This window comes from Oenanthe melanoleuca, chromosome 5, assembly GCF_029582105.1.
Source record: "Oenanthe melanoleuca isolate GR-GAL-2019-014 chromosome 5, OMel1.0, whole genome shotgun sequence".
Classification (NCBI taxonomy): Eukaryota; Metazoa; Chordata; class Aves; order Passeriformes; family Muscicapidae; genus Oenanthe; species Oenanthe melanoleuca.
In genome coordinates, this window is record NC_079339.1 from 57,668,074 (window position 1) to 57,682,519 (window position 14,446).

At 50.5% G+C, this 14,446-nt stretch overlaps 1 protein-coding gene across 5 annotated transcripts in view; it reads right to left on the reverse strand.

Annotated features, from left to right (window-relative positions):
• Positions 1-14,446, reverse strand: part of SAMD4A (sterile alpha motif domain containing 4A) — a 98,824-nt gene that overhangs the window by 26,987 nt on the left and 57,391 nt on the right. For all 5 annotated transcript variants that reach the window (XR_008840577.1, XM_056492172.1, XM_056492170.1 and 2 more), the window contains exon 3: positions 8,980-9,498. Coding sequence is in view for 4 of the 5 variants with exons in the window: in XM_056492172.1 (XP_056348147.1) it covers positions 8,980-9,498 (519 nt within the window). In the remaining variant the exon portion in view is untranslated. The remainder of the gene's footprint in view (positions 1-8,979; positions 9,499-14,446) is intronic.

Genomic DNA, 14,446 nt, shown 5'->3' on the forward strand with positions numbered 1-14,446 from the left:
ACCTGGAGGATGTGCATCCTTTACACAGCAATGTACAACCTGTGGAAAACCAGGAGTGGGAAATGAAGGGCCTTAAACCAGTCAGGTGAAAGGGGTGAATGTGAAACCTCTGGAACTGCCCCAAGAAACTGGGATCCAATAATCCCCAGAGTCAATAAAAAGCTGTGGAGTGAGAGCAGGAAGGCAGAGTGTCTTCAGCAGTGGCAAAATACATGAGGACAATGAACTTCTTACTTGACAGTCATCACCCAGACTGAAAACCTGCATCCTTTTCCATCTTTGCCAACTCATTTTGGATTTTCTCCTCCCTGATCTCTTTTTAGCCACTTTCACTCACTGAAAAAAGCCACCTAATCCCCCTTTCTTGTAGGCACCATGGCACAAATTCTGCAAGACAAATCCCTCAGCATTTCAGCTTTCCCCTGGCCTCCACCTCTTGGGAACTCACACACCCCATCCTGAGCACCTTCCCCTTCCACCTGGGCTGGCCATGCCTTATTCCTTCTCCTCTTTCTCTTTCAAAAGTATAAAATCTTACCAGCTCCAGGAGAAAAGAGAAGCCTGTTGGGTCTCTGATGTTGCCAAGGGGGAGCATCCAGTTCCCCATGAGAAGATGTAAAATATGGTGCCCATCAGGGACACCCCATGACAGGGGGAATGGCTTCTCAATGACAGAGGGCAAGGTCAAATTGGATATTGGGAAGAAATTCTTCCCTGTGAGGGTGGTGATGCCCTGGCACAGGGTGCCCAGAGCAGCTGTGGCTGCCCCTGGATCCCTGGAACTGTTCCAGTCTAGGCTGGACAGGGCTTGGAGCAACCTGGGGTAGTGGAAGGTGTCCCTGCCTGTGGCAGGGGTGGAACTGGATGTTCTTTAAGGTCCCTTCCAACACAAATCAGTCTGGAATTCTACAATTTTATAACTCCCAAGTCCTGAGCCCTGCAATGCTCCCAGCAGCAGTGGGACAGACACTGGTATCATAACCCAAGTACTAATTCTTTCCCATTACTGCTCCAAATTAGCTCAGCTTTCCACCTCCTCTACATGCCAACAGCAGATGCATCCTAAAAATCTGCCTTCATCATCCTCCAAAACATTCCTGACTGCTCAGATATTGCCCTGCACTCGAGTTGTGGCACAGATCCCTGTGCCAGCAAACATGAGACCACATTGCTCAGCAAACAGGGGACTGTGGTTACAAGGAAACATCAAATGCAGAAATTAAATTGCATAACGGATGGGAACAGCAAAACTTGAGGGGAAAATAAAACAAAATTTAAAAAAAAAATTAAAAAAATCAGCTTCAAGGCTGCCAAAACTGAGCCATTGATTACAGAGCATTTGATCCATTTGCATGCAGAGAGCTTTGCTTTGGAGCTGAGATGGAAACAGTCTTAATATAGCTGGAGAGAAAATATCCTCCTTGCACTCTCCTAACTGCACTTTGATAGGAAGCAGCCACAGAGCAGATGGTGCCTATATATAATCACCAGACCTATTATCCCAGCCTCTTTTAGTAATTTGAAGGATGTGATAACCACAAGGAGAGCAGCAGATATTCCCCCTCCCTCCCTCCCTTCCCCTGCTAATTAAAATATCCAAAAAAGAAAAAAAGAAAAAAGAAAAAAGGAAAAAAAAAGGGGGAGGAAGCTATAATTATGGTAACGAATAAAAGAATTTCCAAATGAAGTAAATAACTATTTTGTGCACTGCTCCTTTAAACCAGAAGTCAAAAGTTAATTAAACAGCAGCCTGTTACTGAGTCAGGAGAACACAGCAAGTCCCAGTGCAGAGGGGAAGGAGACTGGAGATGCTCTGGATGAATCCAAACCACAGCACTGCCATCCCCCTGTGCCCTCCTGCCATTTCTCTGCAGATGTGTGTGTGTGATGCTGGGGGAAGCAGAGCTCATCTTTTTCCATTCCTCCACCTGCAAAGCCTGGGGTTGCACAGATTCAAAGGATGAGCAAGGGGAAGGGGATTCTCTCCAGGGGTTTCTTGCTGCATGAAGATGCTCAGGAAAACGTCACAAATGTGATTTTAGCCATGCTTTGAGAGAAGGAATGGTGGTGTTGGGATGAGGTCACGGAGAAGCAAGAAAGGTCTGAGCAGGGAATTACTCATAAGGCCCTTAACAGATGTAAGTTAATAGTGGAGGTGCTGAGGAACATCCCTGGCTCCCAGACAGACCCTCAGTCCCCTGCTGATGGCTCCAGGGGTGATGCAAAGTGCAGACAGGAACCCACAGATGCTCATGGGGTGATTGGAAGAACAAAGCTCCCATGCACTGAGTGACCAGAGCTTGCTGTGGTCTGTGCCTGTGTCCAACAGGCTCCAGGGCAGCTGGAAAAATACAGCCAGGTCTGGGAGGGTCCACCCATCAGCAAAACCTCCCAGAGAGAGGAGACTGCCCAGGGGTCTGAGTGAATTACTGGGGCTGTCTGACTTTGCTCCACGACCCAGAGAGCATCAATCAGCTGCCCTGGTGGCTTCTGCACCACTTCCAGGTCAGAAGCACCATTCACTGGTGACAGGAATCCCAGGGACTGTAGGATACACACTAAACCATTGCTGCTGCTTCCTAACATCCATCCCTGAGACACCCAGGCTGCTGTAAGGAAAGTGGAGGTGGCATCAGAGCCACAAGCTTCAATCTCCCCCCATCCCAACTTGCAAATCCCTCTTGTCAAGGGACAGCAACACATCAACAGCAAAACCATGGCAGGCATTCCCTGCCTTGAGTGCCCAGCTGGTGATTGCATTGGGATTTCACAGGCTGGGAGGGTGGGAACATCCCTGGGTGCTGCTGGAAGAGAGACTCCCACATGGGGTGGCTCATTCCAGGCAGGAAGCTGCAGAGCCATGGCTCTGTCAGTAGGGTGAGTGAATTTGGGAGCAGTGCTCTGTAAGAGCACAGAATCACAGGCAGGTAAATCAGCTCTGCCCTGCTAACCCCATCCCCACAGAGCCATCTGCACCCCCCCAGAGCTGTCCACACCCTCCCTGAGCACATTCCCCAGAGCCATCCACATCCTGCCAGAGGCACTGGAATCCCCCTGAGCCAACTGTGTCCCTCAAGCCACCCACATTTCCCCAGAGCCATCCACATCCCCAGGGCCACCTGCATGCCCTGAGAGCCAGCAGCTGCTGGAAAGAGTCTCCTGCCCCATGGCTGGGCATCCCTATGAGCATCCCTGTGATCTGCAAGGTCCAAATGAACAAATCAGGAGAATCACCCTCCCAAATATCCTGAGCAGAGTGTTCTTCAGTCTTTGATGGGTTACTCTAAGTCACCCTGAGAATCTGTCTGTTCTTCCCTTCCAGCGCAGGCTCTGATGTTTGGAACACAACAAAGGCTGATGAGTTTGGGTGCCAGCCTAGAAACCCTGTGGAGATGACTGGAGGTGGGACCTCCCCTCACATGGACCTTTGTCACTCAGCCAAAGACTCAGTGAGAAAAGAGATCCTTTGGGAGCAAAGAAGTGAAGGGAAGGTGCCAAACAGGCTCAAAGGAGGATCCAAATGAGCATTCAGCTAACCTGAAGTTTCAAGGTTAGAACAGGAAAGGTCACTGGCTATAAAACACACCCAAGAGCAGCATCAGATCTTTCCCAGCATTGCTGACACCTCAAAAGGACATTGCTCTTGTTCTCCATCACCACATCCACCCCCAGTGCTTGATGGCCTCCAGGATGAGGTGGGTGACCACTCATCTCAGTGATGGTCTGAAGAGCACCTCCCAGGGACAAAGAGCTTGAATCTACAGAGGGGCAGAAAATCTGTATGTGCTGGAATAGGGGATTATGGATGGACTTGACCCTAAGGGTCTTTCCCAACCCAAGTGATTCCATGACTCTGTGCTTTTCTCACTCACAGTCCTGTTTGCTGCTGTATTGATGCACGTGGATCTCAGCAAATAACTCAGCTCACACCTGATCTTCTCACACAACAATTCTCATTTCCAGCTAGAGGATTAGGAAGATTTTGTAGCACTGGGAACCTGACAAAGTGTGAGGCTTCTGGAAGTGCTCTCTGCCCATGGTGAGTGACACTAGAGGGCATGAGCAAGACAACAAATGCCCTTGTCTGCCACCACTGAGAAGCTCAAGTGCAATAAAGGCCAAGATCTTTTCTCAGTCTATCAGTAAAAGAGAAGAAAAGCAGAGAGGTGGCCCCAGGTGGCAGGATGAGTGCCAGGGTGCCAAGTCTCAGCAAGGCCAACTGAGGAGCAATCTTCTGAAGGCAATTCCAAAAGCTAATCCACTCGTGGCAAGAACAGCACATTTGTTTGCTTCACTGCTGTAACCTCACCAAGACTTTTTCATTTTCTCATGCCACGTTTTGCAAAGTCTGCATGGGAGGAAATGTGTTCCCCTGTGTGAGGCAAACACAGGCTGAGGACACACAGTGCCCTCCCTTCAGGTGTTGCTGAAATCTACACACAGGACAACAACTTTCAAGCTGCCCATCAAACCCATCACAGATCAGGGTGGTCCTGAGAGTTAAAATGTGCAGTTATCCCATCACCCAGCTCAGTTTGGGTACCAGCAATGGCAGCAGGGCTGTCTCCAGTGGTAGGCAGGGAGCTGCTGCACAGCAGGGCAGGGGAGGAAAAGTCAAACCCACACTCTGCTCATGGCAAGTGATTTCTTCTTCTTGTTTGTTCCACCTCAATTCCCTGATGCTTCAGGGAGAGCTCCAGCAGGTTCATCTGCCCTCTCACTGGGGACTCCACAACTGGAGCAAATGCTGCCAAAATCCTGCAAGCCATGTCACACGCATGTTCTGACACACAGTCCTGCAGATGCAGACCTGCCTGTAGGGCAGGATCACAGAAACACAGAATTTGGGTTGGAAGGGCCCTCAGAGGTCATCTAGTACAATCCCTTGCCATCCAAATCCTGCCCAGTCTGGCCTTGGACACTTCCAGGAATCCAGGGGCAGCCACAGCTTCTCTGGGCACCCTGTGCCAGGGCATCCTCACAGGGAAGAATTTCCTCCTAATATCCAGTTTAACCCTGCCCTCTGTCAGTTTGAACCTGAGCTGGGGTGCATGGAAGGAAGAAACCTGATTTACTCCTCTTCAGCTCTAGGACAAACTGGAGATTTTTCTTTTTCAGGACAAGAAATTGTACAGGTGAATATTTCTCCTCCTTTGCTCTGCTTAATCTCCTTCTCCTTCTCCTTCTCCTTCTCCTTCTCCTTCTCCTTCTCCTTCTCCTTCTCCTTCTCCTTCTCCTTCTCCTTCTCCTTCTCCTTCTCCTTCTCCTTCTCCTTCTCCTTCTCCTTCTCCTTCTCCTTCTCCTTCTCCTCCTCCTTGCAGACACACACTCCAGTTTTCTGGCAGGCACTCCCATGGGAAGGGTGTAGCAGCCCTGAGCACCCAGCATCTTTTGAATTTGTGCAGGAGAGGAAGGGTGGCTCCAGACTGGAGCTTTGCTGGTCCAAGGAGCTCTCTGTTCTCTCTCAGGGAACCCAGGCACTGAAACACCAAAGAGTGTAACTCCCTCCAGTCTGAGCACAGTGCCAACACCTGGGATTCCTGCTCTGCAGGACATCCCCTGGCAAGGTCTCTGACTGTATCACTGTCACTGACCTGAGATGTTTTGGTCCAAATGAGACCAGTGACTCTCCAATCCTCCTGCTCAGCACAGCTGGTGACAGACCCTCCTTGGCCTCTCTGCACAGATTCCCTTCCAGGAGGGTGGAAGCACAGGGCTGAGCTGTGCTTCCATTTAACAAACCCTGCCATGCCATCAGCCCGTGCTCAGGTGAGCCAGCTACAGCAGCAGGGAAGGAGCAGGAGCCCCACACAAACCAGCTGCTTTCCTCTGTCCTTTCACAGTTTCCAGGCCATGTCTTCCTCACAAAGGCATTGTGCAACCCCAACATTTTGCAACTGCTGCCTGCCCTGGCTGCAGAGTCAGGGCTCTGGGCTTCACCCCATCCCCAGGCTGGAGCAGCTCCAGCCTCTGCTGAGCCCCTGCCAAGGCTGCCTGCACTCCCAGCATGCTCAAGCTGGGCTTAAAGCTGCATCTCAAGCTTTGCAGGATTTGCTGATGCAGTGATGGGAAGGAGCACATGAACATCACAGAATCCCAGAATGGTTTGGGTTGGAAGGACCTTAAAGTCCATCTGGTTCCACTCCCCTCCATGGGCCTGACACTTTCCATTAGCCCAGACTGAAGGCTCATCCAGCCTGGCCTTGAACACTTCCAAGGATGAGACACCACAGCTTCTCTGGCCAGCTTCCATTGTTTGGGGTGAGTCCATATCCTCTAATCACTCCAGACACAAATTCATCACTTAGGACACTGTTCCCACTGCTGGAGCACCACTAATGTGGTAAATCCAGAGTGACTCCCTCAGAACATTCCAGACTTGCCTCCTGCAACATCTCCTCAAGCCTGGGCTAACCCTGTCAGTGCAGCCATGGGAGAGCTGGAGATGAACCAATCCTGAACCAAATCTCGAAACTGGAGTCTGGGTCGAGTCCAAGTCAAGGACAGCACAAAGCAAAACATCACATGAGCTTCAGCCACCCATGTTTAAGCCTGACAGCTTTAAACCTCATTGTGCCACAGCAGCAGCAGAACTCAGCTCAGGTAAAATCACCACACCACTGCTCTGGGAAAGACTTTGCCCCATTCTGGTGTCAGGAACAGGCAGTGCCTTTGCAGGGATGGCTCAGGGAAGGTTGTGCCCTTCCCTGAGTGTGCTGGATTAAAGCCTCTGCACAGATAAACACCTCTGAGTGAGAGGGAGAACTTAAAACTAATAACAATGCTAAAACCTAAACAAACAGCAAGGAGTTGAGGGCTTTGCTTTGGAATAAAAGATTAATAAACATATTGATTGAGTCAAGGGGCTGGGACAAAGGCTGACAGCCGTGTTTGTTTTTTAGCATCTATCTGTGGACTCACCAGGCTTTTGCCCAAGCCAAATATTGTGTTAAGGAAGTTTATGAACTGACACATGAAGTGTGGTTGGGTCACCTCCAGCTCAGCCCACGGCTGTCTGAGCTTGGTGCCACCAGAATATGTCTGCAGGAGTCAGAGCAGCTTAACACATGGGCAGAGGAGGATGCAGCCAAGCAAGGGGCAGACACTGAGGAGGAATTCAAGCAAAACTGGGTAAAGTGTAGGGCTGCTGGCAGACCCACAGGTGTTCCTGTACAGCTGCTGCTGAACACACCAAATTCTGGGAGAATCTGGGCAAAACCACAGCACTGCAGCAGCTCAGGCACTGCTGAGCAGTTCAGCTGTTGCCTAAGTTTTTTGCCATCTTGTGCCAAAACTTGGGGATCACAGTGGGCAAGGGGTGGGTCAATGCTGCTGCTGAGTGCTGAGTCTGAGCACAGAAAAATTCAAAAAACCACCAAGGGGGCTCTCTGTGGAAAGAGTCCTTCAAGACCTGACACACCCTTGCAAAGTTCCAGCCACTGTCAGTGATGAACCTGCTGCACCTCCTGCTTCCAGATCCTGACATGAGGAACCTGAGCCCTTCTGCAGCCTCTCTTCCCACTGCTTCCATGGTGTGCAAAGCCTTTGGACCACCAGGCATGCAATAACCACATGGAAACCCCCAAAAAAATAATCCTTGGAGAAGTTTAACAGATCAACTGCAAGTGAATTCATGGGGTTTTTCTCACCCTGCTTCCTTGTTAGACCTTTCCCATGCAGCTCAGTCACCCTGGAACAGCTTCACAGCACAGGGTCTGGCTCTCAGAGAAGCTGAACATCACAATCTCACAGCAGCAGGGTCTGGGGGCTTCACAGACAGGGGACTGGAAGGGAATGATGGTTTAGAGCCTATGGAGAAGCTGAGACCCTCCTGCTAAATCCCCACATGCCTGCAAGGATGGAGAGGAGAGGCAGGGACCCAGGTGCTACAGCAATAAACCCTGAGCTGTGTTTTGTTTCTCTCCTGATTTGAAACACCACTTTAAAAAAAGAGCAATCCTTACAGGAGAGAGAAAAGCCCAGAAGCCTTAAGTGACCATTTTAAAGCTTTCAGCTATTTAATTGTGGTTTTCCACACTCTGACAAAGAAACCAGCGCTGCTGCCACAAGAAGCCTCCCCTCCCCAAAGTGCTCTCTGCATCCCTGATATCTAGGAGATGCTGATAAAGCATCTTGGAATATCTGAGTGAAGGAGGACATGCAGCCCTGCAGGTGACACCCAAAGGTGTGACAGCCCTCCACAGGGTGAGTGGGTGGGCAGAATGGGATTTCCATTCTGAATCCCACTGAGAAGATGCTGAGGTCCTGCTCACAGCTATCAATGGCTGCTTTGAACACCAGTTGTAGCTGCACTACAGCTTCACAAAAAAAATCAGTATTAGATCTCCAGACATGGAGCTCTCCATGTGTCCAAGCCTTGGGCTGGGCTCTGCACCATCCATCAAAGCCTGGCAAGGTCTCCATGGGGAAGGAACAACCCAGCTCTCCTGGAAAACACTGAGCACCCTCAACCACCACCAGCTCCTCACCTCTGCACTGCAAACACAAGGGAACATTTTCAGACACCCTGAAGCTTCTGGATTCCAGTTCTGCTTCCAAAACTTATGCCTGCACTCAGGGTCCCAATCCCATTTCTTCTCAGGAAGTCCTCAGCACACTTTGGACTTGCCTCAAGGTTGCCAGCTCACTTTTGGACATGAAGCATCAGCTTTCTGCTTGCTTTAGGCACTCTTGAAACACAAAGCTACATGAAATACATGGGGCTCCCTTCAGTAACACAATTTTGGTCTTTTTCTTACTCTTTGCTCTTTTTCCCTCTCTCCACCTCCCAGGTTTTTAAAATCTCACAGCACTAAAGGAAAAAAAAAAACAAAAACAAACAAACCCAACAAGGCAAGCAGGAAATAAAAAAAGCAGGTGAGGAAAGGAAAAAATAACTAAATCAAGGAATTTGCTATGGCCCAGATAAGCTTCCTGGTGGGATGGGGGACTGTCAGTGGCGTGCCAGTGGCTACTCACTGGTGCTTGTGCTAGTGCCGATGGTGTTGATGGTGGTGGGGACGGAGGAGGAGGAGTAGAGGGGCAGGTGGCCGTTCTCACAGGCCAGGCCCTTGTCCTGCCAGCTGCAGGCGCTGACGCTGATGCCCGAGTCCCGGGAGGAGCTCTGCCACCCGTTGTTGAGCTTGTCGTCCGAGTTCTGTCTTTGGTGATAGTAGTGGGGCTGCGCGTAGTCCAGCGAGTCCGAGCGGCCCCGGCCCTGCCCGAAGCCCGAGGTGCGGTCCTCCAGGTGGTTCAGCCACATGGCCAGGGCGCTCCTGTCCTCCAGGGAGGTGGCAGGGTGGATCAGGGCGTAGGACAGCAGCTGCCTGCTCTCCTCGATGTGCTGGTTGTGCTCGATGGAGTGCGCCAGGATCTTGGGCAGCAGTTTCATGTACTCGACTTTCGCCTCCATGTTGCCCGGCTTCAGCAAAGGCAGGTGGGTGAGCAGGAGGGAGATCACTTTATCCTTGGATTCCTGTTGCCACTGGTTAATGATTCCTGTTGAAGGGATAGGGAGCGGGGAGAAAAAGAAAGAAGATAAGTGATGATAATAATAATAATAATAATAATAATAATAATAATAATAATAATAATAATAATAATAATAATAATAACAGGGTCCTGGCAGGGTAAACACAACATGCCAAAGGGATTTCCACATGTGTAGTACCAAAGGGATTTACATATGTGTGGTACCAAAAGGATTTCCATGTGTGGTGCCAATGGGATTTCCACATGTGTGGTGCCAAAGAGATCTCCACATGTGTGATGCCAGAGGGATTTCCACAAGTGTGGTGCCAAAGGGATTTCCACAAGTGTGATGCCAATGGGATCTCCACATGTGTGGTGCCAAAGGGATTTCCATGTGTGTGGTGCCAATGGAATTTCCATATGTGTGGTGCCAAAGAGATCTCCACATGTGTGGTACCAAAAGGATTTCCATGTGTGGTACCAAAGGGATTTCCACATGTGTGGTGCCAAAGGGATTTCCACATGTGTGGTGCCAAAGGGATTTCCACATGTGTGGTACCACCCTCCAAAACCATTGCCAGTAAAGTGTGCAAACTGGATACCAGAAGTTACCAGATGCTCCTGGAAATCTCTAAAAAAAGCTAAATTACACCCAACTCTGCTCCACTGCTGTTGTGCTTGTTTTAATCAAAATCGTGATTTGGTCCAAATTTTTTGTATTGTTGCAGATTACAGAAAATAGCACACAAAAGCAGTCGGTGGATGAAGCTGACCTTTCAAAAGAACTTGGCTGGAAAATTGAAAAGGTCAAGATTCAAAGGAGGTAACAGAGGTGAGAGCCACAGAGGGAAGAAGCTTTCCAGCAGGAACACACTCATCCAACAAAGGTGTTGGTGCATCCACCAGCCCCAAAGGAGGGAGGGGATCAGCTGAAGCAGCCCCAGAGCTCCTGTTCCTCTCTTAGATCACAGCAAATAGAGAAGTTTCAGAAGACCAGGGAGAAACAAGGAAACCTAGGGGTCAGATTTAAATATGCAGAAGGAAAAGTCAGGGAATTACAAACCGGTCACTTAACAGGAACTCTTGGAAAACTGATGGAACAAATAATGAAACAACCTATTTGTAAGCACTTAGAAGATAACAAGATGATAAGTGACTGCTGACACCCATTTGTCAAGAGCAATTTGATTTCCTTCTGTGACAGAGCAACTGGCCTGTGAATAGCTGCAGGAACAGGCAGTGCTGTGTATCTTGATATTCATTAGGTGCTGCTGCACATGGCTCCCTCAGCAGCACAGCAGAGAAACTGCTCTAATGTGGGCACACAACTCATCTGAAAAACATAGGGAGGGAGCTGGTGGTGCTGATTCACTGTCAGACTGGGAGGATGTGCTGGGCAAGGAGATCTGTCCTGGCCCTGACACCCCCAGTGTGGCACTGGTGATAAGGGTGATGTGATAAACGTGATCAGCACGCAGGGACTGTGCTAAGAGAAATCAAAACACTCCAGGAAACTGCACTAGAGGTCAAACAGTGTTGAGGACTCCAAGGTGGGGCATGAAGCTGTGTCAGGGGAGGTTTAGGTTGGGTATCAGGGAAAGGTTCTTCCCCCAGAGGGTGCTGGGCACTGCCCAGGCTCCCCAGGGAATGGACACAGCACCAGCCTGCCAGAGTCCCAGGAGAATTTGGACACAGGGTGGGATTGCTGGGGTGTCTGTGCAGGGCCAGGAGCTGGACTGGATGGTCCTTGTGGGTCCCTTCCAGCATATTCTGTGATTGTATGAGACTTGGAGAGATGTGAAAGAACATCTGCATTAAGCAGGTGCAAACATCTGCATGCAGGTGGGAACAAACGAGGTGGGCAAGAGCCTGGCTTGGGAAGCACCAGTCAGTCAGATAGTGGGCTGCTCAGAAAAACTGCACAGCCAGCCTGGCACCTGGCTGAGAGCTGAAAAAAGCTGCACAGCCAGCCTGGCACCTGGCTGAGAGGTGAACACTGATGCTCTCCACATCTGCTGCTGCCCAGGGAAATGGTGGAGTCCCTATCCCTGGAGGGATTTAACAGCCATGTGGCCCTTGGGGACAGGGGTCAGTGGTGGCCTTGGCAGTGCTGGGGAATGGTTGGACTCAATGATCTTGGAGGGCTTTTCCAACCTAAACAATTCTATAAATCTGTGACTTGAACTGCAGCAAAGGTGAATGAGGTTGGACATGATGAAACTGCCTTCTAGGACACTGTGAGATCTCCATCAGCAGAGCTCTCTCTGCAGAGCTGATACAAACTCCAACATGTACCAAAACTGTGAGATCTCCATCACCAGAGCTCTCTCTGAAGATCTGATACAAACTCCAACATGTACCAAACCTACCCAGAGCAGCCACTGACACTGCCCAGCCCCAGGGCAGTCTCTCCTCCAGTGCTGGCCAAGCCCCTCTGCAAAGCCTTCAAACTTTCAGCCCCTTGTCTTAGGCTGTGCTACAGGAGCCACAACTGAACCATGTGTGGAGAACACTCCCTCCTGCTTGCCTTAAACACACTGCCAAAACTTCATCAGGTGAAATGCTGAAAAAATCCCCCAAAATGTTATGTTCTCTGTGCCTGTTCTGCTGTCTTCAACCCATTCTGTACAGGAAGCTGCTCTAAATCATTGATTATCCCTGTGGCTCTGTGTGTTTGTGAGCTAGGGCAGCTGAACCCACACCACTGAAATGCAGACCCAGATCTCCAGCTGTAGGATCATCCATCAGGTTTGCTCCAGGCAAGGCACAAGAGCAAATCAATATCCAGCTCAGGATATTCTGTGACCCTGGAATTGGACTCTATGACCCTCATGGGTCCCTCCACCTCAGGATATTCCATGATTCTGTGATTCTGTATGACCCATGCTGCTGGCCAGCAGCCAACCCAACCCTCCCACCACCCCTGACCAGAAGAGGGTTGTTAAAGCAGCACCTTCCCCCAGCCAGGACCAAACTCTGGACATCAGTGCCCTGACACACCTGCAGTGCTGAGCAGCACTCACCCCTCCAGGTTCACCTGCCCAGTTCCAAGGCATGCAGCTGCTTCAATAGGGAACCACTAGATGGCTTGCTGGAAACACTGCCAACTCTCCCTGGAACTCTCTGCACTGGTATTTACTTCTCCACAGACCTGCCCCTCCTCCAGAGCCACTTCCTGAGCCAGTGACAGTGTGCCCTGGGCTGAAAGGAGCAAAGGACATGACATGGCACAGCTTTGGTGGAGAAGGAACTGCTGCATGGCAGCAGAGGAGACTTTTGGTACTCTGGGTGTGCTCCTGTGCCCGTGGGAATGCTAAAAAAATGGGATTTGGGAGAGCAACACTCAGCATAAGTGATGCTGTAAAGGATCCACGAGCGTGGCAGGACTCAAGGCTCACCAGAGCATATCCATATTTTCCATATGCAGGTGTCCCTGCTCCAGGCAAGGCTTCCTGCTGGGATGAATCTGATTTATCTGTCCCCTCTCTCTTAGTCAGCTGCCTGGTGAGCTGAAAATATGTCTTATTTTCTCCCATTCTCCTGCAGAGAGGGATGTCACCCCCTGATATTTTATCATCACTCTCATGGTGGTTCAGCAGCACTTCCAGGCTGGCACAGCCAAACCCCAGCCTGGCACCAGCTGGGATTCTGTAGCAGCTCAGATAAACTGAGAAATCAAAGATCATTAAAAAAAAAAAAAAAGAAGTCCTGCAATGCACTGCTCAAAGAAGCTGGTGCCACTTAAACAAGAGGAAAATACATGCAGAAAAAGCAGAGCCTGGTGTAAACTGGGTGCAGGAGGGGAGGAGGAGGAGGAGGAGGAAGGCAGGTGGCCATGGCTGGACTCCTCCTCCTCTCATGGGGGAGAGCTGAGCACGAAGGTCCCAATTTCAGAAACACAGGATGGCGCCAGAGCTGCTTCTTGGGAGCTTTGCCTGGGATTTCCAAGAGATCTGGGGGTTTAAACCACAGCCCCAAAAGATGGAGCACTGACCCAAAAGCCTGTGGCTGATGAAGGGCTGGGTGCCCTTCCCTGCCCAGCCCAGGCAGGAGCTGGTCTCCTTCTCAGCCAGCAGCAGGATGTGCACAATTAAACAAAAATGGGAAATAATTAGATCTGAAAGAGGTTTGGCTCTCTCTGAGATGGGGCAGAAGGTCAGGCTTAATCCTCTCTGCCAGAAAACTGAGGGATCTGGAGAGGGCAGTGCAGGAGAGGGAAAGCTGGAGCTGCCTGTGGGCAGGGGGAGAGGGGCTGGCAACTCCCCAAAACCCCTCTCCACCCTCTCCCTGAGCACAGCAGCCCCCAGTTCAGCCCCTCACCTGCTCCCAGGCACTCCTGGCCATCTAGGATATCTCACCCTTTACTGCCAGAACAAGCACTCTAGGGCAGCTGAGACCAGGATGTGTTTTGGGATCCCACACCCCAGGGTCCTGACAGGATACCTGTGGTGGTCACAGGCTCTGACCACCTGAGAGCCTCATCAGCTCCCCTGGATGCTGCTGCAGGGATGCCTGGTGCTTCCCACCACCAGGATTTCACTGCTCTGTGGAATGTCACTGGCAAATCTCAGCACAGAGAGAGCCCCAAAGTTACAATCCCCTCCCTTTGCTGCCTTGAAACCCTCCCAAAATCCCTGCCCAGCCACTGCTGCCATTGAACTGCCATCCCTTTTGGAGATGAGGTCAGATAACAACTGACCAGCCCTGCACTGGGAAGGGATGGGAGCTGCTGGAAACCCCCAAGCAGAAAATCCCAGTTTTCATGATGGGACATTTTCTTGGCACAGAAGCTGAATGAAGGTGGGATGTGAAACTACCTTCTGCTGAAGGATTACTTAACTGAGAGGATTTTGCTGCTAGACAGCCCAGCTGATGCATGTGCAGCATGCCTGTGGATAAATCCAGCTCCAAATATAGCTGGGTCCTGCTTCCAAGACTGAAACCTGTGCTTGTGCTATGAATAGGACCAACACCA